We start from the raw sequence: 24832 nt of genomic DNA, 5'->3' as shown, positions 1-24832 counted from the left end.
TTCTCTCCAATTGATTGGAGGGGACCAGCTCATTGGTTAGAACAAGGTCGGGTAAATTTGAACTCTCGCTAAGGCCTGTTTCGAGATTAACGAATTGGGTGATTAGATTTACTGATATGAATATGGTTTGTTCTACTTATAATAATAAGTATACTAAAATGTATTATAACGTTAATTAATTTACAAAGTTTATTATAAAGTCTATTTTCATAATCTAATATCATTTTGTATTGCAATAATAAAATAAGTATTTTTTTTCTTATATTTATAGATACCCTTAAATTAGTTTAAAATTGGTAAGTAAATAAACTTGAGGAGGCTTCTCCCCACCCCAAGCAAGCAAAAGGAGAGACAATCAATGCTCCACCCTCTAGGCTCTAACCCTCTATAAAGGGTTTGGGAGTTTTCTTCCCACTCAACCAAGAGAGAAACCCCTAGGTGAACAAACTCCTTCCACCTTCTTTTGAATGGGTAGTTGAGCTTGGGATTGCCCACTACCACTAAGTGAAAGCCACATACAGACAGGAGAATGAAGGCCCCTCCCCATCCCAAGCAAACAACAACGCACTCCACTTAAAAGCAGGGCATGATGGATTTATCATACTTTCCGAGTAAAAAACGAGGATCAAAATCGTCCCTGCCCAGATACAAGGCAATTTGACCAAATAGACATCCTCTACTACATTGCAAACGAGCACTTCCAGAGTATAACTTCACAAATCACAAGATCAAAGAGAATTGCTCTTTACTGCTTCTTGCTTACTTTGAAGACATTAACCACAATGGAAATATTTTCATACAGCAAAAATTGGTTCAAACAAAATGAACCTCACCCCCTTACCTCCAACATACTTTCCCACCTCAAATTTTGAAGTTGGATTTCCACAGTTTTTGCTTTCTATAGTGTTGTTAGATGAGTTACTAGAGACTAAGCTATATGCCCCAGTTAGAGCATGCCACTGCAGAAATATCAGAGTGATCTTACAATTTTAACAACAAAACAATAGAATAAAATTACAGAAAGGAAACTGATATACGACCAAATCCTTATAATGTGGTAAAAAACCAAAGTACAGTGAATTAGTTTTATCAACCAAGAAGTAATCAAATGGCAGCTGATACGAGAAAAGAGCGAATCCGTTGTAATAATTCAGCCTTCACAGAATCTGGTACCGATGCTGAAGACATTAAGCACACAAAAGGAGAAGAAAGCATAATGAGAGGCCGACCATTTTACTGTGTTTTTTTAAGGAAATTTTAACAACTATTCAGATGTCTAATACAGTTGGCTAATTTGTTACTCCAGCACACAGAGAGGATAATGTAACAACTTACCCCTGCCCTTGGGAGTGATCACATGTACAAGGTCGTCAACTGTAACATTATTCCTCCCCTTTTTCTTTGTAAATGCCCTAAAAGTCAAAACATAGGCAATTTATACTGAGCAGGAGCACGCAACAAAAAATATCACTATCTGATTGTCAGCTGAAAGTGACAGACCTACGAAAGAATGGATTTTAACAGTCAAAATGTGTCTTCAATGGATTGGGCCTTTGCCCCAATAGCCACATGCGGGGGTTTCAAGTGTGAGGTCTTGATCTCAATTCCTACAGTAAGAAAGGGGTGTAACGTGCATGTGTACTCAACTTTCGAAGAAAGAAAAATGTGCTCTTCTGTAAGTTCCTAAGACAATCGGAGGTTTCAAGTGTGAGGTCTTGATCTCAACTCTTACAGTAAGAAAGAGGGGTATAATGTGCATGTGTACTCAACTTTCAAAGAAAGAAAAATGCTCTTCTGTAAGTTCCTAAGACAATCGGGGGTTTCAAGTGTGAGGTCTTGATCTCAATTCTTACAGTAAGAAAGAGGGGTATAATGTGCATGTGTACTCAACTTTCAAAGAAAGAAAAATGCTCTTCTGTAAGTTCCTAAGACAATCGGGGGTTTCAAGTGTGAGGTCTTGATCTCAATTCTTACAGTAAGAAAGGGGTGTAATGTGCATGTGTACTCAACTTTCAAAGAAAGAAAAATGCTCTTCTGTAAGTTCCTAAGACAATCGGAAAATAGCTCTATCCAGTCAATATGCAGTATAAACTCAAGAAGCTAATAAATGCCTCCAATTAAAAAAAGTCAGTTCAACATATACTTGATCCTCAATTCATTTGAAATGAAAATAAACAACAAATTTGCTTAAATTTCTTTTATCTATTCTTTTATCTGTCTACTGATCATGTCAGTGTTGCTAAGAAGTTCATAAAGCACCTTCTCTGCGCTCCTGACTTTAAGATTTGTGCAGAAGAAGTCAGGAATCATACTATGCGTAGTTCCAAATCCATGAATTTTCTGTCATCCTAAAACTCACTAGTTTTATTTGATTCTATTGAAGCATTTAGAGTACTTGTGTCTTTGCAGAGATTGATGTCCCAGCAGATCCCATGTTGGGCTTCAAGAAAGGTAGAGAATCTAATTAATCATAATTGATGGGGGGTAAAAGAGACTAAACTCCACTGGATACAGATTCCGGCGGCTTTGGAACAGAAAAAATCAATATCCCAAGCAGAACACCGGCACCAGTCAACACTACTTACTAGCCCCTCCAATTGAAAGTCTGTTACATGTCCTCCTCAACCAAGCCCATTCTTAAAAGCGTATTGATGCTTCTGATGATCTGTAAACGTTGGGCTTTAAGAGGTTACCAAAGTAGGGTATCTCATTAATAACATCTGATGAGGATAAAAGAGACTAAAGTCCTTCAAATGTGGAGCCAAGAGGCTTTGGGACAGCAAAGTCAAATATTCCCAAGCAGAACACTGGCACCGTCCATCACAAGTTCCTAGTCCGTCCAAGGAAAAAGTCCATTACATTCTTCTCCATACTTAAAGCTTTTCTTGAAGCATATCACTGCTCTCTTAGAAATTCGTGGCAGTAACAGCCAACTATGTGACAATAACATGATTAGCAAATATGTTAGAAAATATATCAAGAGCTTTTAGGTGATATAACCTCACACTAGCTAAGTATTTTACACAATTCAGGCCGAGGAACAAAAAGCACCGACCACAGGTCCAACATTTCTGCAATTGTTGGTGCTAGAATATATAAAGGTTCCCACTGAATCCATTTCTTTCAAGGTTATTTGGAAGTTAAACCCCTGAGATTTGTGAAGCAGGGCTTGTAACTGAGCTGATGGTTGCTTGCCCAATGTCTTTCTTATATAATTCAATAATTTTTACACAACAGCGATGGCACATTCTTCATAGAATGTAACATGTCAGTAAAGCTCAGTGATAAAACAGATTTTTGCAGCAAGCATGTGAGCAATGTTTTTTTTATTTTTTCAGAATGTTGAATACAACACAGGTTACACCCAAGTGCTAGTGAGACTTGGACCCATCGCCATGGAGCCAGAGGCCAATTTGACCTTGGGCAGGCAAGAATGTAATTCTATTTTAAAAAATTATATGAAGGTCGAGGTAGAATCCACTTTAATGGGGATCTAAGACCTTGGTTCAAACTTATCTATCCAAAAGACGTAGATTCCAAAGCAAAGCCTTTTACTTGAAGGGCACTAACAGGACCTTTCAAGAGGAATGCAAGCAAATGAATGAACAGCTAAAGTGCAGCAATGTACAGCCACCAACCAACTTTAATTTCCTAGACAAAGTTTCAACTTGTTTAAGAACTACTAAACTCGATTCGTCAGTGTCAAAGTGCCCACTAAATCAACCAGCATCCACAATTTGCTAACAAATATAACAAATCCTTTCAAGAATTATGAGATTTTGAAAATAAACATAGAGAGAAACAACAGCAACCTGCACAGTGCTTTCATTTCATCCCGCCAGCCACATTCAATGAGCCTTTCCCTTAAAAGCTCCTTCAATTTCTCCTTTTCTCCGCTTTCAATTAACTAATAGAGCACCAGAAACCAAGCATATCAGATGCAGAAATCACTAAGATAAAAAGGAAAGTGGAACATTTCTTTGGTAAGGAAAACAGAACTAATTTGTGAAACTCATTTGATTACAGCAAGAAAATGGAAATTGTTGATCCAGAATTCAAGAGATCTCATAGTTGGACAACGAAAAGTTGCTCATTAATCTTCTTTTTCTTTTATTATGTCAAAAGAAATAAATTATTATGTAAACAACGTTGATCATGAAAGACAACCAATGACTCGTTAAAGCCTGATTTCCTCAATCTGAATCATGTAACGATGAGCAGTGATATAAATAAGTGATGCCACACAAAGTTAGGGTAACTATTCCTGAAAGTAATTGATCCATAAGCAGGAAAATTACCGGGCGAACAGATCACTCGTAAATCTCAGGAATAGAAACGCAGAAATACCAGCTACCAGAAGTTTAATCATCTTGAAAATTTGGAGAAGGGAATTTATCAGGCCAATTGATAACCCTTCTCCTCGTCTTTCAGGTAAAGAAGGCAAAACATGTAAGAAAGAAAAAAAGTGAAGCAAGAAAAGAAAATAAGAGAAGACACGAGAGCTACCAGACTTTTGGGAGAATCTTAAACTAGCTTCTTCTTCTGATGGATAAAAGAAATAGAGCAGTATTTTCCTCCAATTTGTCTGTTTCCTTTTTAATCGGCCCTTCCAATCGAGTTTCCAAACGTGAAAAAAAAAAAAACGAAAAAGGAAAACGACATTTAATTAATAAGCACGCCAATTCCCTTCTCCTACTCTATGCAGCTAACGACAAATCCAACAATCAAATTATCCACCTTAATATTGATAATTTCTTGAAGCGTGAGCTCTTGCTCCGGTCCTTCGTCGCCATCGGGGGTGGGCGGTCTGTTGATCGATGACCTCCTGAAAGAACAAATAAAAGGGGTATAAAGGAAACCGAGATCAGGAAAGACATAGTTGCACAAATTTTTGCACATAAACAAGCTGGCTAACATGTTCCGAAGTAAGTTTGACAAATATCGGTAGAGAATGGAACGATGTCTCTGGAGGCTTGTGTTTCAGTTTACGGCTTACAGGGAGTGACGGACTTTCGAATCTACGAAGCGATTGGAGGCGGTTCTGACTTCTGAGGTATAGTTTTGTTCTGTAAATTGGTAGTATGTCAGAGTTGTTCCAAAGAAACGGAGGGACCTCGAATCGGTTAAAAAAGACTAAATCCTTTTTGTAAAACTATTTTTTGAGATAAGTTATAGATAGATTCTTTGAATTTTAGGAACTCGGAAACAACTAGTTTGAAAAATGGTACTATCGTTCTTTTTTCACCAGGCCCTGTTCGGAACCCAGAGAAAAATTAAAAAAAATATATTTTTTGTTATTTGGTAACTAAGAATAATTGAGATAAATAATTAATAAATTTTCTCACACATGAAATTTTAAAAAATAAATAATTAAATAGAAACTTGAAAACAAAATTTAAAATATTACTTTTTTTCCATTTATATCTAAAAAAAAAAAAAACTACTTTTCTCTTGCATTTTCTCTCTCATTTGCATAGACATCAAGACAGCCCACTCTAGCTACACTGGCCGGACCCGGGTTAAGTTCTTACGGCCTACAAGTAATTTTAATCTGGCATCTAGGTCGCCCCCTCTGGGATTCAAAGTAGGCCACCGGGTTTGGCCAGTGTCACTAGAGTGGGCCATCGCTAGAGTAGCCCGTCGTGGATGTCGGCTCGCTAAGGTGGGGTGTGATGTTATGATCCTAAGTTAAGTAACCGTGTCTTCCACTCCTAACAGGCCGGTCTTTTGGGTAGTATTAGCTAGGTATTTAAAATTTGGTATCAAAGCAAGCTCCCACGTCACGAGTTCGAATCCCGTAGGCGGTGACCTAAGCGGAGGGGGCGACCTAGAGGCCAGATTAAAATTACTGGTAAGGTGTAGGAACTTAACCCGGGTCTGGCCAGTGTCGCTAGAGTGGGCCGCCGTGGTGGTCGGCTCGTGAAGGTGGGGTGTGATGTTATGGTCTTGGGTTAAGTACCTATGCCTTCCGCTCCTAACATGCCGGTCTTTTGGGTAGTATTGGCTAGGTGCTTAACATTTGAGAGAAAATAAATATTTTTTCTTTTTTTTTTTTTTCTTTTTTTTTCTCTCTACTTTTTGTGTTCCAAACACAATCTTAGTGTCTATTTGGCTCAATGAAATAACAAGGAAAAACTTTATAGCGTTGTTGTCTTGTCAAAATAATTAAAATATTATTGAAGTAAAAGATTAATCCAAAACATTTTTTTATCCGTAGGGGGGTTAGTCAACAAGACGGAAATTTGAAGTTCATTTTTATCTCCAACATGAACTTCATGTTATTCATCTACATAAACTTCATCTTCGCACTTGGTGTTAGTGTTGGCGACTTCATGTGCACCAGAAAACAGTTTCCACTGTTAGTGCCCCAACATGAGAAAAATATAAAAAACAAGAGAATCCCTAAACCTTACAGTACACTTAATTACAACATAATCATTAAACCCCAAATTAGGTAAAACAACTATTATTACTACATTAAAAAGTTATTTAATGTATAATTAAAATATATCAATATATATTGATTGTGCATTAATATGGTAATTACACGTACATGATTAATTACAAGTAATAAATAAATAATATTATAAATAACAAAAACGAAAGTAATACGTTTAGTTATTAATTTATTAATAACATATGATATACTTTAACCTAAAAATGAATGACTTAAGAGGAAAAATTGATCTAATCATAACTTTAACACACTATATATTTGTATGTAATATTAATTAATAATAAATTTCCTTGTAAGTTGTATATTAAATTTGAAACCATTCATTTTATTAAATAAAAAATGGGTTAATTAAACCAAAATAATTGATCAAATGTTTGATTTAACAATATCTTAATTACCACTATTAAATCACTAATATAATACAATAATTAGAAAATAAAAACAATGAGTAAATAAATAATTATTTTAGTAAAAACATAATATGGCTTTTTTACGCAGTATTAATTAATGATATATTTTTACAAAATTGAAAATAATTAATTGATCAAATGCCTACTGTAACTATATTTTATTTACCATACTTAAATATCTGGTTTAATATAGTAATAATTTTTAATAAAAATAATATATAAATAAATAAATTTGGGGAAAACTGAAGCCAAAGGGTGAAATCGAAAACGAATGGGGAAATCGATGCCGAATTGAAGTAGAAATTAAGAAATCGAAGCCCAAATGTCAAAATCGAAACCGAAATAGGGGAAATCGAACGAAATCGTAAGGTAGTTTTGGGGGAAAAGAAAATAGCAAGAGAGAGAAGAGGGAGACAAGAGAGGGAGGCCGAGAGGGATAAGAGAGAGAGAGAGAAGCGAGCGAGTACGAGACGGAGAGAAGGACGCCGAAAGGATGTAGGTCGTAGAGAGGGAGACCAGAGAGAAACGGTGGAGACGAGAGAGGGAGCAGAGAGTTCGAGGTGCGGGAAATAGGGCGAAAAAAAAACGAAATGAGAAGAGAGCGTGAGAGGGTGTGAGAGAGAGAGAGGGGGAAAAAAAATAAAATCGTCGAGGGTTCAAACCATGACGATTGTTTCATGTGGATGAAGGGCAAATATGGGCAGAAACCACATTCCATTGCTTACGCCTTGGACATGATTTTCGAAGTCATGTTAGTCATCTACATGACTTGAAGTTCGGCAAGAGATGAAGTGAATAATGCGACTGAAGTTCATCTCCTAAGTCAAGTTGACTAACCCCCCTAAAGATAAATTAATAGAAAATTACACAAATATTATGAAATTTTGCTCAAATAAAATATTTTCTACACATTTTTACAATATTTTTCTATTGGCAGGAGCTCACTCTTTTAATAAAACAAAAACAAAAATCATATGATTCATTTTGTTATAAATTTTATCTTTTTAGTTTATCTTTTTCTCATTCATCCGTTACATTAATCATTTCTACATTCTACTAAATGTAAAATACGCAAACAAAGATAAAACAAATTTTATGGTAAATTATGTGCATTTCTAATCACTCAGGCGAGTTAGCCTAAAGAATTACCAAATTAGTGTTTTTTAATGGGTCTATTTTTACATAAGTTTTAAGTTTATGAGATAGACAAGTTTATATCAGTGTGTTGTCTCATGTTGTTAACTAGTTGTTGAATGTGACTCTCCTAATATCTATCAATAGTTATTGCTTGTAACTTATATTCCTTACTATTACACATTTACTTGTCACCGACAACGGTGACGAGTCCGCTATTATGCTGCTTGATGGGTTCATAAAGGCAAGCCCTCGTTTCAACCGGAATCGCGCTAAATCTTCCGCCTGACATGGCGACGACTCTGGGGTCGTCCGAGCCTGGCGATGAGCCAGTTCCGCTCCGCTCCGAGTCCCTTACACATGGCGAAGCGGCGCATTTCGAAGACCCATCTTTTCCCTCAGACTCTCTAGCTCAGGAATGGGAGGCGAAAGTTCACTCGTGGCTCTCGACGATGCCCACTGGACGGAATGTCATGGCTAGCGAGATGGACAACTGGATCGACTCTGACTTCTCCTCGGTACCGGAAACCCTAAAATCCCTGCCGCGATCTCAGCTCCACCATCGCATTCTCTCCCTCCACAAGCAAATGTGTGATACATCCGCCGAGGTCTGCCTCCTGAGCTCCTCATTTTGATTCGTTATTTAAAATTTTTCTTTTGAATGTTTTCTCGCACTCTAGTCTCCATTCTTCTTGGTCCATCGTGTCATGGTACTGAGAGCTGGATTAACTTCCCATCTGTGACGGCTAATAATCGGTACCGCGGCTTCATCTCGTTTGTGTTTTATTTTATTTTTTGTTCCTGGAAGGATCATAATCTAGTAGGCCATATTTCATTTATTCGAAAATTTGAATTCTCCATGAAGTTTCTCTCAGCATTACTGTTACTCTGCTCTCAGCATTAATGACACATCTTTCGAGTGGATTGTTGAATTTTGTCAAGTTTGGTTGCAACTGTTTTAGTGGTCGTGGATAATGCATGCTTCATACTGTAATATATTTCTCCCTATATTTGGCCAACATGGATACTAATAACAAACTTGCATCCAGCACGTGGCATATGCTGGATACTGTTACTTGTCGGAGGAACCTTTGATCTACTTGTAAGTCTGAAATCTGTGTAAACTTTGTGGGAATCACTTTTCGAGCTTTTAAGATATAGGTTTCTGTCTTGGATCTCAAAAAAAAAAAAAAAAAGGTTTAGGTTTCTGTCTCAGTTGATTCCGTCGAGCACAACATCACTGAATTGTGCATCTGATAATGTGTATTCAAGACTCCGTCATGAGTCTGAACCTTTGCACATAAAATCCATTCTTCTGTATAATACCTATACCAGGAGGGAGGGAGCTGATTCGTTAGTCTGGAAAATGAATTCACCGGAAGATATATTGTTGTTATTGTTTGTTTTTTAATTGTTTCTTTGAATTTTTATTAAGGGCTGGAGTTCGTTAACCCTGGGGACAAAACAGTAACACACAAACAACAATCAAAGTGAGGGATCCCTTTCAATGAGGGATTGGAGGGTAACCCCTCTCTAGCAAGAGAATCAGCAACACTATTAGCTGATCTAGGAATGTGGATCCAGCTACAAACAACATCTTTAGACAAATCTAGGATTTCAGAAAAGCAAAGAACAATGATACCAACAGGGATCCTTCTTACCCAATCCCCAAGAGGTGACAGCATTAGAGTCTCCTTCTACATGAAACCTCCTATAACATAACTCATTGGAAATCCTTAAACCATGCCTAAGAGCACTTGTTGAGTCTGAAATTCTGAGATGGCCAGCGTAGGAGACAAGAGCATCCCTATTAGAATTCATGAGAACCTCACCAAATCTGGAAGGGGTTACCAACGGAATAGCTGTCAAGGTTTAATTTAATACTACCATCTTCAGGTGGCTTCCACTCTACTGGAGCTGGACATTTGGAGTGGGCGAGCCTAGCCACATAATTTCAGCTGCTTCTAAGGAGGCCAGCACTAATATCTTAAAAGACATCAAGCGGGCAGAGCCAAGAGATGATACCAGCAAGAATCATTTCAGCAACAGCATTCCAGGAAGTACATACACTGTTGAACAGCGCTGTTTCCTTTCCAACCAAATGCTCCAAGGGAATAGAGCAGAGAGAAATCAGCCTACTGAAATACCGAGGACAGCAGAAGAGGACTTGAATAACCCAAAAAAATAACTTCAAATGTGTCAAGAAAAGCAGTGTAGAAGAACGTGATTGATGTCCTCGTCTACTTCTCTGCACAGCAAACAAGAAAAGGCTTGGGAGGACAGAATCACACATAACCAAATTATCTTTTGTTGATATCTTTCCATGGGGGGTGCTCTAAACAAAATAACTTTAGTGTAGGAGGGCCAGAAAGAGACCAAACAACAGAGGACACAGATTGCCTAAAAATTGATCTTCCATAAACCAATTTTCATAACAAGAAGCCACTGCAAACCACACATCAGATGCGGGACACCAAACAAGTTGATTCAGTTGGGAGCCAACCGATGTTATGAAAATGGGGTTCCAACTTGTATTCGAGACCCGACTCGGGCTCATGAAAATCCCAAACGGCTCGGGATTCGCTGGTTGGATGGCTGGACTTGGGGCAAGCCCAGTCTGAAATCTGATCTGACTTGCCAGAGTAGCGAGTCACCTGGCTTGGGTTTGAGTCTCATTGCAACACCTTGTTGTGGAACCTCTCTGCCTATAGTTTGATCAACTCGTCTTATTTATTATGTTTCTTTTCATAATCTTCTTTGTTGGTATTTCCTTGTTGCTCTTTTTTCTCCTCTATGTGCTTCTTGAAATTTCTCATCTTATTCAAATGCTGTTTCTTATTTGGTTAAAAGAATTCCTATTTTTTTTGAGAAAGTGAAAGTTATTCAAGGCAAAGCCTGAGAACAAATTACAAGTTCTATTTTTTATTGTGCTGAAGAAAAAACATAAAATAATTGAAGACTAATAAGGTGGTTGTGCATAGAAACAAAATTTGAGTCTGTCTAGGTTTTGGTGTAAGCTATTACTGAATGAGTTTGTGCTATACTTTCATGTGTAGAAAAAAACTATCACATGGCACACTTGCTGTTATGCATGTAAATGAAGAATATTGATTGCCGAGTTGCTGAGATTTATTCTCTTTAATTTGTTGAAAATTTCATTTTTTGTCCTTTATATGTAAACAAATCCATGACTTAAAAAAAATGCTGCATTGTAGTGCTACCCTAGCATATCAATGTATCTTCCTGTTGAATGATTCTGGCTCGAGGAACCATAAATTTACAGCATAAGTAAAACATATGCTTTCTTGCAGATAAAAAATAGTAACCAAGATGATCCTCCACGGCCTCGCTTTGTCCGAACAGATCAGTGGATACCTGTATATTCTTGGTTGGAGTCCTTGGATACGAATGAGGTTGTTAAATCCAAAGATATCTCTGAATGGCTTTCTGAGAATCCTAAGGTCAAGGACCAGCTATATGCAAGGCATTCTCGTTACCATTTGATGCACTACATCCAGAAATTGCATTTAAAGATGTTGAGGAAACGAGAGAAGTTGAAGAAGGTATGTGTGGTCATTTATTACTTGATTTTCATTTATCTTTTTCTTGTTATGGTCAGTGCATCTCGATCTTCGTGCTGCTGTTGCATATACTCTGAGCAGCCTCTATGAGAAATTTCGTTTTTTAGCATATTTGGATGGTAACTGAAGTGATTTAGCTTGTTCTTTGAACATTTAGCAGTACACAAAAATATCATGTGTTTGCTTGTAGGAATTCTGCATGTCTTATGCTATGATTTCATTTTCAGTTACTGCATCATTAAAAAGTACCATTTAAGAATTTCGATCCTCTCTTTTTTTCTCTCTCACCCACTCCCCCCCCCCCCCCCCCCCCCCCCCCCCCCTATTGAAATAGGGTAACCAACCCATTCAACCCCCTATTGCGAGAACAAGCATTCCAATGAGGATTATCAATAATGGGGAGATGACAGCTGAAGATCCCTTTGCTGGTAAGTTGGCTGGGGTCCTCTTTATGGTGTAATGTCATTATTGTTTTTTCAACTAGCACCATGAATTTAGTTGCCTGAACACTTGTTTTTTTTTTTTTTTTCAGGCAAATTTTCAAGCAACTTATCAAAAGACAATGAGATGTACTCATCTAGAAAAAATGAAGCCCATCTTCGATATGAGCTGTAAGTGACAAGCTAGTACTAGTCCTAATAGTTTTACCAGTCCTTTAGAGTTGCAATATTTATTTCTGTTCTTTACCTTGTATTGCAGTTTTACAGAGTTGCAAGACCAGTTGGGTGCCCTCCTGGCAAGGCATAGAAATTTGAATAAGTTGAAAGAATTGAGTTCACCAGCCTTGCCCTCTCAGTTGTCTGCTGAAAACGCAGGTCATCAGGTTTCTGTTACTGTCAAAGAGGAAGGAAATACCAATACCACCCCTGGATCTGCTTCACCTTTGGATTCAAAGAGTGACAAGAAAAGAAAGAGGATTGATGAAGTAGTAACTCCAGCATGGTCTTGTTCTGAAGCATCAGTTGGTATGCAGCTTCCCTCGCTGGATGCAATTTGTGATGCATCTCAATCCGTATAAACTGGTCAATCCATGTTAGTTGTTCTCCAAGTTTAAACTTGTGACAGTCTAATGTTGTATTTTGCATATGTTCTGTTGGAGATGCCTTTGTGGCTTTGCTATCTTTAGAATCTAACTTTTGTGTACACAGACAAATTGCTGGGAATGTGACCCTTTTTAATGGGGAATGTTTTGAATTACCTTGAGCACCTAATGTTCAAATACTTAATGTTTTTTCTTCTGTTATTGTTAATAAGTTCCTTTTTTTTCTTTTTTCTTTTTGGTTTTGCTTGGGCTGGGGTTAATTTTTAACTGAATCAAGACATGCAAATCTTTTTGCTTGTTTTGCAATTCTACACTGGAAGTTGTATGTTAGGGTTGCGAAGGAACTCCTTTACATTTCATATGGATCTCAATATAAGTTAGTTTAAATTGTATTTTATTATTTTGTTAAAGGCAATTTGTTCTTTCTTTCATAGTCTTGCTGTACATAATAAAAAAGAAAGAACTAAGACAGCAATTTGGTCAACAAACTGCTGTCTCATTGTTTTTTTTCCGGTAACTACTCCTCTCTTTGTTGTTCAACCTGAGTATTCAAAAATCCATTCTTAGTCTGCTTTTTCTTAAATCTCTGTTATTTGATGCGGCTATTGTATCTTCATTGGGCCTCCACCCAGTTTATCTGTCTTTTGAGCCCAATTGGGAGCCTGCATGTGAGGGGGTGCTTGGAAAAAACTTCCACATCATCTGTGAAGTGCACACAACTTAGTTGAGTTGGGTCTTCTAACTCAACAGGAGTCTTTAGTATCGATGTTGACATAGTAGACACTTCAGGGAAATATATGCAGTTATTAGGTAAAGTCATCTTACTTTTACCAAACTCAAAATTTTTCTTGCAGTTATGGTTCTTAGTTGGTTTATAGGTGGCTCTAGAACTTCCCATTGAAAGATTGTTTTAAGAATGCTTTGGTATCTCAAGAAGAAACCTGGTTAGAGACTGTTTTACAAATCACATTGATGTGTTGCAGTGGCTGCATGTTTTTTTATAAGTTAATCATGATTCATAATGAGGTACAAACTTTCAATAAGAACTGTGGTGATATCATGACTAGCATATGAAACTATGAAGTGTATTTTTTTCCGGCATTTGGTGTGGAAATTTAGGTTTTAGAAATTCAGTTTCTGAAATATCATTAATGTCTCTTTTAACATGTCTACCATTTGGAAATACATATAAATGAGTCGTGGTGTTATGTGCTTCATTGGATGGTTTAAGAAGTGTAATATTGAGATATTGGCAGATCTCCTTTTATACAGTTGTTTAGGAGGCTTTTCTTTTCTTTTTTGGGGAAAAAGGAGGCTGGACAAGTCCAGCAACTTTGGCTGTATGCAACCTTTTCCTCCTTTAAAAAGATCTCTCTATTTATAAGAGTGCCACTTGATTGTATTTATAAAAATGCCCTTATCTTTACTTTATCATTAAAAATAACTAAAATAGAAAAGATATCTAAAATAAATTTCAAACATGAATGCATAAGACAAGAAAAAGATGGTTAATGGTTTAAGTCATTCAATTGAATTTTAAGAGTTAGGTCATTCAATTTAAAGTAAATGGTTAAATTAATAGTTGGGTCCACTTATCTTACATGGAGTTAGGTCAATATTCTTTTTGTGTGGGGCGGGGGGGTGGGGGGGATGCGCTTGGAGCTATTTATAACTACAATACAAGGTACTGTTGTTATCAATCATGATTACATTTTGTGGTCATGTTGAAGAGGAGCTAATATCTTGCACTTGGAGCTATTTATAACTACAATACAAGGTACTGTTGTTATCAATCATGATTACATTTTGTGGTCATGTCCAAGAGGAGCTAATATCTTCCTGATTGGTTCAGCCGTGTTATTACTCCAAAAAAGAAAAAAAAGATAGGAGTGTTGAGCCTGTGGCTTGTTTTTGGCAATCATTACCTTTCATCTCTCTGCTATTATGTTGTTTTATCGGGATCTTAGTTAATCTATATGAAGTCATGGGCAAATCGTTTTTGCCACAGTTAGAAATGCTTGTCACCATGGAGATGTTTGTGGACCAAGCAGTAGCTGTAGTCAGTAAAGGGAAAGTTAGTTACAAGCATATCACCTGATTTTGCTTATGTTTGGTGAGAGGTACGTTTGGATTTTTTTGGGAGAACTACCAGATCAATTAAAAATTATTCAACTGTTGTTTATGATTCCAATACTCAAGAGTTTAGCATTTTAGACCATTGGTATTTTCCTCATACAGGCCCAGTTTTGGAAGATAATTTTAGCTTGTAACATGATGCACAACTTTGGGGAGAACCCAAGTTCCATACCATTACTTTATAGACTCTCAGAACCTGGACTCCACGATTTTCCTTGCCTATCTTCTCTTCCTCCACCATCATATGCGCTGAGCTGTTGCCCCTGATTATATGACTGGTGAGACTAATTCTCATTTCATACTTCTGAGTTCCATAGTCCTGAGTAGACAAAAACCTTGATCATAAGCTAAAGTATATGGGATCAACTCCAGTTATGCTCTTGTTTTGGATCTAGAAATCTTTTTTTTCCCTTATTAATTGTGTGTAAAGGAATCCAATAGCAGTAATAATTGATGTTGACGTTACATAAGACTCTGGCTGGTGTCACATTCTGTATGGCTGAAGAAACTTGTTCATCCCTTCTTCTTGTAAATTTTCTTATCCACCCAATAGTTAGATGTATTGAATCTGCTCCTTTAGTGACTTAACCGGGTTTGGATCTCTATTTGTTTTTTTTTTTATAGTTTCTTCTGTTTAATGAAACTGAAAAAATTAAGAAGAGAGAGGGTGAGAAAGTGAACTGATTTGCGTTGGAGGACCTGCATGTCCCCCAACCTCTATTTATAATAAGAGTTGGGTACAATTTACAAAAATGACCTTTATTTGAAATAGTGCCCTTACTTAAGTGTAAACCCTAATTCTTCATATCTCATATTGTACGTGTCCTCTTTACATGAAACTTGGTCCATAGACATAGTTATAGAACAAGATTACATCAAGACATATAAATAAAGATAAGGTAAAATGACCAAAATACCCCTGTACTTTTTTTTTCAACCCTCCCCCTCAAGCTGGTGAGTATATGTCAAATAGTCTCAGCTTGCCACAAAAGCTCAGAAATTCATGCTTTCCCAGTGCTTTATTTAAGATATCTCCAAGTTGATCACCAGACTGAACATATGGAGTGGTTACCTCTTTCCTCATTACTGCATCCCAGATAAAATGACAATCTACCTCTATATGCTTCATCCTTTCATGAAAGATTGGATTGCTTGCAATGAAGATTGTTGCTTGGTTATCACAATACATAGTCATAGGATCCTTCTAATAGAGGCCTAGTTCTTGGATAACAAATTTTACCACTTTACTTATTGACGGTTTGAGCCATTACTCTATATTCTGATTTTGCATTGGATCGAGCAACAACATTCTACTTTTTACTCTTCCAGTTGACTAGATTTCCTCCCAGAAATGCACGATATCCAATACTTGATTTTCTGCTAAGCTTGGAACCTGCATAGTTAGCATCAGAGAAAGCCTCAATCCTCAAGTGATTATTAGGTTTAAAAATGAGACCTTTTCCTAATGCTCCTTTAAGATATCTCAAGATTCTCTATGCAGCATCTAGGGGAATCTGACTTGGATGTTCCATGAACTGATTGCAAATGAGATATCTGGTCTAGTAATTGTAGCATAAATGAGTTTGCTAGTTTCTGATACATTGCTTTATCTTTCAATTCTGGACTTTGATCATCATGAAGATCAAGTCCTACTTCCATAGGTGTATCAGCTAGTTTGGCCCCCAAAAGTCCATACACTTGAAGCATATCAATGACATATTTCCTATGAATCAACAACCGTTCCCTCCTTGCTTCTTGCAACTTCAATACCCAAGAAAGATTTTAGTTGACCTAAATCTTTAGTTTGAAAGTAACTCACCAAATGGGATTTAACTTTTTCATTGCCTAATCTGTCACTCCCTAATAGGATGATACCATCTATATACACTAATACAATAATATTTCCAGACGATCATTTCATAATAAATTGTGAGTGATCATAGAGGCTTCTATGAAATCCCATGGATATGACCACTTGACTGAATTTCTCAAATCATGCTGGTGGACTCTGTTTTAAGCCAAAGAAGGCTTTCTTGAGTTGACATACCCTATGTGTCTCCCCATGAGCAACATACCCTGGAGGTTGCTCCATATAGACTTCCTCCTCAAGATCACCATATAAGAAGACATTTTTAATACCTCGTTGAAACAGAGACCAACTTTGATGAATTGCAACATAAATGAATATGCGAACAGAAGACAAGCGGGCAACTGCAGAACAAGTCTCAAAAACATCCACACCAAAGGTTTGAGTATATCTTTTGGCAACAAGACGAGCCTTATATCGTTCAATGGATCCATCAGAGTTATATTTAATAGTATAGACCCACCAACAGTAGCACCTAGAGGTAAATCACATAACTCCCAAGTCCCCCTATCAATTAGTGCTTTCATCTCAACATCCATAACTTTTTTCCAATGAGGAGTCAATAGAGCATCCTACACTGAAGAAAGAATAGTGCAAGTGGAGATGGACAGAGCAAACTTACGATAATTATCTAATAAGGAATCAAAAGAGACAATGTGAGATAGAGGGTGGCAAGTACCTTTGAGAACACCTTTCCGAAGAGCAATAGGAAGGTGAAGATTTTTATAAAAAAAAAAAATAGGAAGGCGAAGATCACTTATCTCAGGATCAAGAGCCGTTGAAGAATCATGGTTTGGTGGGAGTGGGGGGTCTAGAGCTGGATGAGATGGTTGTTGTCGGCGTTAATATACCTGCAGATGTTTCTCAGTAGGAGCATCATGTGAAGTCGGAATACATTCATCAAATGGAATAAGAATAATTGGACTAGGTACATAAGGTTCAGGCGGAACTGACTTAGACCTGGAATATACAAAAAATGAAACATCCTCGAAGAAAGTAACATCAGTAGACACAAATGTTTTCCTCAAGGTGGATAGTAACATTTGTATTTTTTTTTTTTGTGTCCAAGAATATCCCAAAAATATACATTTAACAGAACGGGGTGACAATTTATCCTTGGAGGGATCAAAGATATGTGCAAAACATACACATCTAAACACATGAGGTGATACTATGAAAAAAAGGTGTAGTAGGTAAAACAATCTGAATGAAAATTTTGCCATCAGGAGCAGATGTTGACATTCTATTTATCATAAAACTTGCAATAAGAATAACATCACACAAATATGACTTAGGTACATTCATATGAATTAACATAGTGCGAGCTACCTCAAGTAAGTAACGATTTTTGCGTTCAACAACTTCATTTTGTTGTGGAGTGAACACACAAGAAGTCTGATGAATGATTCCTTGTGACTGACAAAAAGAGTCAAATTTACGGTTCATTAACTCAAGACCATTGTTTGTATGCAAGATATGGATAGAGGTTGCAAATTGATTCTTTATTTCATTATAAAATAGTTGAAATACATCAAAGGCTTCATATTTTTCTCACATGAGATAAATTCAAGTACATCTACTAAAATCATCAATAAACGAAATAAAATACCTTGATTAAACTGATTAGTCACAGGACAAGGACCCCAAGCATTTGAGTGGACAAACTCAAATAGTTTACTTGTCTTATGAGTTGTAACAGGAAAAGAGCTCCAATGATGCTTGCCCAATTGACATGATTCGCACTGAAATGTAATACTAGAAGGAAAGTTTGGAACTACTTGAATCAATTTTGCATGTGTGTAGTGCATGCAAAATACTATTTGGGTTGTGGCTGTCCAAATAGTATAGCCCCCCTCTCTCACGAGCGGAACCAATCATTTTCCCCGTCACGAGATTCTCAAAAGCACAATGAGTAGAATCAAAAGGTTAGATAGCAATCCATGGATTTAGCCACTTGATTGACGGGCAACAAATTTAAAGGAAATTTTGGAACTAACAGTGCAAATTGAGGGGAAAGAAAAGGAGCAGGAGTAATATTTCCCCCTACCTGTACTGGTGAAACTATCCCATCACCAAGGTTAACATGCTTAACAAGAACGGACTCTTTTAAGTCAGAAAATAGTGAGGACATACTTGGCATGTGTTTTGTGGCGCCAGAATCAAGGACCCAAGATGGGGAATGTGACACTAAGAATGTAGACATGCCTGTGGAAGGAGTCGTATGTGCCAAGGATGTAGAAGGAATAGAAGGAGTAGATAGTTATGCCATACGTTGTGAGATTTTGTTGTTGCTACTGTGAGATCTGTTGCTGCTGTTGGATTAATTTTTGTAATTCATCTGGAGCACTAGGTGAGACTGATGTTGTAGTTTCAGACCCTGAAGTTGTACCCTTGTGTGTAATAGTATTTGCCCATGCAGGCTTTCCAAGCTTTATCCAACAGCTATCCGAGTAATGATCTGTGCATCCACAATGAATGCATTTGTGCTCAGATTTATCATCTCCTCGGCCTTGTCCTTTGCCTGACTTATCTCTACCTCTGCCTTTGCCAGTCCCTGTGCGTCCTTTGGATGTTTCAGTGGAATCAGAAGCTAATGTATTAAGGGCAGTAGCTTCACGCTCTTTGGTATCTTTTCCAGCTTTAGCACAACTGTCTTTTCAGCTCTTTGTACCCTATTAAAGTAGTTGAGAGGTTAGGTACTTCATCAAAGGCTAGAATTCAGCACCTAAACCATCTAGAAATTTTGCTAGAAGGAGTTGACTTTGTTGGTTTCAGAGTTCCCGTTCATCCATAGTAAATGGATGAAAGACATTAATCTCCTGCCAAATACTTAGTAAAGAACTATAATATTCTATTACAGTTCTATTACCCATTTTCAAGCCAAAGAAATCTGTATAAGGTTCATAAACCCTAGAAAGATTGTTGTCTTGTCCATCAAGAGCTTCCAAAGACAACTACATAGCTTTGACAATTTCAAGGTTCATAACTTGGCATATGATATTAGATTCCATGCTGTTGACAATCCATGTCATCACTTGACTATCTTTAGCCTCCCAATTATCATCTTGAGGGACATGAGGGTCATTCCTAATAAATTTCAGCTTTTTTTCTGCTCTTTAAGTATATTCTAATAGATCTGGACCAAGTAAGTTAATTATTACCATTCAACTTTTCAGAGGTGGTAGAATATCTTTACTATCCAAATTATATGATTATTTAGATGGAGTGTAAACCTCACCAAAATCAGCCATATTAGATATATAAGAATACCAAACAGATCAAATAAAACTAGCAAAAAGTTCCAAATCAGCCGGCTTAAGTGGGCCTCACCATGTAAAATCACAGTTAGGGCAGAGAGATGATGTGCACAGATCAAGAAATCTAAATGATCCAACACATGGATCAAATTCTAGAAGATACAATGCTCTGAGAGCAGCATTAGGACTGACATCAACTGATGTCGAAGATGACATCAATAGTGACAGGTCTGGAAGTTGGTCCACATCTCGAGATCAACGTAAAAAACCTCTTTTGGGCAGTTTAGAACATCAGAATCTATTCTTAGAATAGTAGAACCAGTAATCCTAGGGTTATGGTAGAGAGAAAAGGAGAAAATACTGAATTTTTACTAACCAGTAGCCGAAAAACTGGATAAAAATCTTTCCTTTATGTAGACGTCTGCTTCAAAAGGATGAATAACTTGACAAAAAGTCTTCCCAGATGCAATCTATTGCTCTGATACCATGAAATAGTTAAGAAGAGAGAGGGTTGAAAGGGAGAGAAAGTGGAGAGGAGAGAAAGTGAACTGATCTGCGTTGGGGGTACCTGCACATCCCCCAACCTCTATTTACAATAATAGTTGGGTACCATTTACAAAAATGCCCTTACTTAAGTGTAAACCTTAATTCTCTCTATCTCCTATTCTACATGTGAAACTTGGTCCATAGACATGGTTGAACATATAAAACAAGATTACATCAAGACGTATAGATAAAGATAAGGTAAAATGGCCAAAATGTGCCTAGACTTGTTTTTCAATCGAAGATAAGGTAGACAATTTGACTGCTTTATTAACAGCCAAAAGGGTAGTGTTTTATGTGACAGTAATGGTTGTCAAATACGCAAAAAATAAAAATTTAAGGAAGCATTTGATGATTAATTTTTGTCCAAGAAATATTTTTTTTATCAGTTCTTATTTTTATTTATTGCTTTTTTGAGAAAAGTAAAATTTCATATAAAAGACAAACAAGCCAAAGCAAATTACAAAGCACTAGCAAAGGGGAGCCCTATACAACAAGGGATTGTAGGGCATTATGGAAGTGGGCACTCATCATTTTGAGAGCCCACTGTTTTTCAGTCTAATTTAATAATAGCAAGCCCTGGGCTTGTGGAACATGAATTAATCTGTTTAATAAGTTTTAGAAGTGATTAAGATAACCTTTCCAATGACTATGAAGTTGTGCAAAACCAAGTTAATGCTTGACTAGAAACGGTTATACCCTTTTTTCTCAGATGTTAATTGAAAGAATAATGTTCAACCATTGTCACTGAATGTTAAGTTGACTTGGGAGCCCAAATGATGTTTTTCTGCATTTTTCAGCACTAGGGTGATTGCTAGGATGCATTTTGCAATATATTTGGAAGTACTTTTATCCTTCAAGAATGGTTATAATTTTGATTCTGTCACTGGTCATTTGGCAGAAAATGATGCATGTCTGTGTTCAAGTACTTGAAACATGATTAGAATGATAGACTCACATGTGTACGATTAAACATTTTAGGGTCGATCCAAATGATAATGTCAAAATATTTCATGTTAATTTGCTCAAATGTGTATGCTTATGTCTGTGTTCCAAGTATTTGAAACATGATCAGAATGATAAAGTCACATGCATACTATAAACATTTGAGGGTTGATCCAGAGGATAATGTGAAAATATTTCATGTTAATTTGCTCAAACGTGTATGCTTATTGCTATTCACAACAAAAAGGAAAAGGAAAAAAAACTGACTATTAATATTTTTTCTATTATATGTTGGTTGTTTTACTCTCAATTTATTCCATGAAAATTATAACTTTTTAGGCATTGATGGCAAGAATGAAAAACAACATCGGCAGGTGCTAGAAGTTCCTCTATTTATGCATCTAATGTTGCTTTTCTTCTTTAAGTTTTATTTGTGTTATGCTTAATAGCAAACATTTTCTTTCAGACGCCCTTTTACCCTTGAATTTTCGCTGTGAAGAAGCAAAGAAGCAATCTGTTTGGAAAGAAAAGAGTGGAGCATTATTTAGAGAGTATGGGCAGAACATATATATGTGTCTGGAGGGGCGTGAAAGGGGTTTTAGCTGGCCTGTGGCCTGCTCACGTGGAAGTTATGCAGGGAGGCATCAAGAGAAGTGGATTCCATTTCTCCAAGGCATGATTTTTGTCCCTTCCATCTATGTTTTGCACTGTCTGGTGTTTTAATGGTTGCTAGGAACAATTGGCTGAGAATACATGCGATTGTATATAATTAATTTAGAGAACATTAAGGAGACAAGGCTTTGAATATGACAATGACAATATCTTTTTGCTATATGGACTGAGATAGAGGCTGACTTGCAGCCAAAAAAGGGCAATCTGATGTTCTATCAGTTGTGGAGATATGGGGTGCTTTCTCCTGTTTCCTTGGGCTGCGATAATTGAGATTTTATTAAAAGAAATTTAAACCAGAAGGGCTATAAGACTTTCCAAAGAGAAATTACTTAGCTGTTGAACTTATATCTGTTTTTTGGCAGGTTGGAAATCAGTGGGCAGACGGTTCTTGGGACCTGGGGTGTATTTTGAATGCAAAAGTTGCTTATCGTGGATACCTACTTGGTGTGCTTATACATCAAGCGTTGCTATTGCACAACCTTTTGGCAGGCTAGAAGTATGTCAAAATTTGGTATCTGCTGATGCCATTGAATTGAAAATGTATATTGTCCTTTTTCTTGCTACTATGGAGGAGTCTGCAGCTTGCAAGGACTAGTCTGTGCTGTGATAATCACTAGAAATGAACATGGACAAGCAGATGTCCTGTCTGTCTTCTTCATAAGGGAAGCTAATCATGCTGATAGAGATGTCAATGACTTTCAACTATGGTTTTTTCTAGTTGCAAATCATAGTGCTTATTAGGAAATATGGAAGCACCTGCTAAATTTGACTAATTACGATGTTTTAGAGAATGCAAAAGATTTGTGCTGGTTCAGATGTATTTAGCGGCACGAAAGCAAGTAAACTGGGGGTAGTTTCTCATTCTCATTGATTAGTGAAGCGTAATGGCTAAGACACCAAAGTCATGATTTCTGCTCATTTTCTAGATTCATAGAGAGCCTATGTTAGTTCTTGAAGTAGGGGCTTCTTCTAGTATTCATATTATAATTCAGCTTCATCAACCTTGTCTGTTGCTCTATTCTCCATCTTTGTTTTTACTTCCATTTTGATCACTAATTGCTAATGGGAGCATGTCAGGAAGATTCATACGGTTAGTGAAACCTGGCATGATGGAATTTACCGAGTATTTTTTAACTTGAGCTGGTTGTTATCAAGTCAAAATAGCAAATTAGTTTACTCTGTCTTAGTAAAAATATTTTATGTTTTTCTTTTGTTCAAATTGAGACCTAACTTAAAGTGATATATTCAATCTAAAAGTCTATAATAAATCATATGTTGGGACAGGGCGGAGGAGGAGCGGTGAATTACTGTTTCTGCATTTAACCTGCCCTGCTGCCATCCTTTGTTTTTTTTTTTTTTTTGAAATGCTGCTGCTATCCTTTGTTACAATACTTCTTTCTTATTTCATGCTTGTCAAAAATTGTTGTTTCCAAGGGATGTTACTTTTAGCTTTTATGTTTTAATTTCTTTTGTGTTGTGATTGTCTTTTGTTTTAGTTTTCTAGCCCACGTCTGTTTCTTTTTTGTATTTATTCTGTTTTTGTACAAATACCCAACACCAAAAGAAAATTTAATTATTGTATTTATGCCTTTCCTCATGTTATTTATTGTTTTGCTCCTACTTGATTAAGTTTTTTTTTAAAGGGCCATAGTTGTAATAGTTTAACTGAAATTATATCATTAATCACAGTGCCAGAGGGTCGAGTTCTCATCTTGTAGATCACCCTCTTTGAGTCACTCAGTTTCTGTTTTCTGTTTTTCCTTCTCTTTCTTTTTCTTCTCATATCCTCTGTTCTTTCTACACTCTCATACATATTTCTACTCGGCGTTAATCCTTTCTATCTTTTTCTTTCTTTCTCTAAATTATGAAGCATAAGCTATAATCAGATTTAGACTTACAGCTAATTAAATTACTGCTGTGACAATAGGTAGTCCATTTGTCTTGTCTTTGTTGCTTGGTGGACAGTGTTTTTTTTTGTCTAAATGGTGTGAAGCTTTATTGATGATAGCTAAAGAGCAATAATAGTACAGCATAGGATACAGCTTAGGATACAACATTGGATACAAGCATTATAAATCCTCTTCTAGAGGTCCTGAGAAGTCCCGAAACAAAGAGTTGCTTTAGACACTCCAGATTTTGCAAGCTTATCTGCAATTTAGTTGGCAGATCTGGGGAATGGTGGACAAATGTGATTTCTAGCTTCAAGTAATCTGTAAGATTGAATCACATGAACATTTGAATGTCTTCTGTTGGTTATCAACCTTACACTGTCCTCCTCCTTTACCTGGCTTGCAGCTATCTGTTTGAAATGGTAGAGTTTACCTCAACTCTAAAAATATTTTAGGCATACGTTTGATGATAAAGTTTGAAATTCATTGTCGATGTCCAGAAACTGAATATGGCCTTTCTCTATAGTTGTTGTAAAATTGATTTGTCATTTGTTTCGGGTGACTTGCAGCAAGGTGTTCAAAAAGTTTTGGATGTACGGTTCCATCCTGAGGGGCTGGCACAACTTGTTTGTAGCTCCAATGAGGTCAGTTTTGACTGCTGAATTTTGTGATATACTTATTCTCATGAAAGACTATGATATTACTTTCATGCTGTTTTTACATTTGTTTAAGTAGTATACATTTTTGGTAATTAAAAAAATAACCTCTTTAGTGGTGCAGGGGCCAAATGAATTATTGCTATACAATCTTCTTACTGGAAGAGCAACTGAACTTGCTGGTCACAATTGCCAGGTACTCTTTCTTTGGAATGTTAAACAATTTTTTTTTTTTTTTTTTGA

At 36.7% G+C, this 24832-nt stretch overlaps 2 protein-coding genes across 7 annotated transcripts in view; one reads left to right on the top strand and one right to left on the bottom strand.

Moving 5' to 3' along the window:
• Window positions 1-662: 662 nt before the first annotated feature.
• LOC137952593 (transcription and mRNA export factor ENY2-like) lies at window positions 663-5134 on the bottom strand. The gene is made up of 5 exons (XM_068799671.1): window positions 4916-5134; window positions 4738-4825; window positions 3813-3907; window positions 1336-1412; window positions 663-1178 (listed from the first exon to the last, which is right to left on the bottom strand). Coding segments are annotated over exons 1-5 (336 nt in total). The 5' UTR covers window positions 4918-5134; the 3' UTR covers window positions 663-1104.
• A 3124-nt stretch (window positions 5135-8258) lies between these two features.
• LOC137952514 (uncharacterized) overlaps window positions 8259-24832 on the top strand; it is a 55193-nt gene continuing 38619 nt past the window's right edge. For all 6 annotated transcript variants that reach the window (XR_011112310.1, XM_068799610.1, XM_068799604.1 and 3 more), the window contains exons 1-9: window positions 8259-8609; window positions 11313-11564; window positions 11917-12010; window positions 12115-12193; window positions 12282-12547; window positions 21839-22045; window positions 22407-22540; window positions 24503-24577; window positions 24714-24785. Coding sequence is in view for 5 of the 6 variants with exons in the window: in XM_068799610.1 (XP_068655711.1) it covers window positions 8292-8609; window positions 11313-11564; window positions 11917-12010; window positions 12115-12193; window positions 12282-12547; window positions 21839-22045; window positions 22407-22540; window positions 24503-24577; window positions 24714-24785 (1497 nt within the window). In the remaining variant the exon portion in view is untranslated. The remainder of the gene's footprint in view (window positions 8610-11312; window positions 11565-11916; window positions 12011-12114; window positions 12194-12281; window positions 12548-21838; window positions 22046-22406; window positions 22541-24502; window positions 24578-24713; window positions 24786-24832) is intronic.

Source organism: Aristolochia californica, unplaced genomic scaffold, assembly GCF_029961685.1.
Source record: "Aristolochia californica isolate CCGP_79_NKW_82.1479 unplaced genomic scaffold, dmAriCali1.0.hap1 SCAF_1, whole genome shotgun sequence".
Lineage (NCBI taxonomy): Eukaryota > Viridiplantae > Streptophyta > Magnoliopsida > Piperales > Aristolochiaceae > Aristolochia > Aristolochia californica.
Note: the sequence above shows the minus strand (reverse complement) of the source record. Positions and strands in the feature narration are given on the sequence as shown.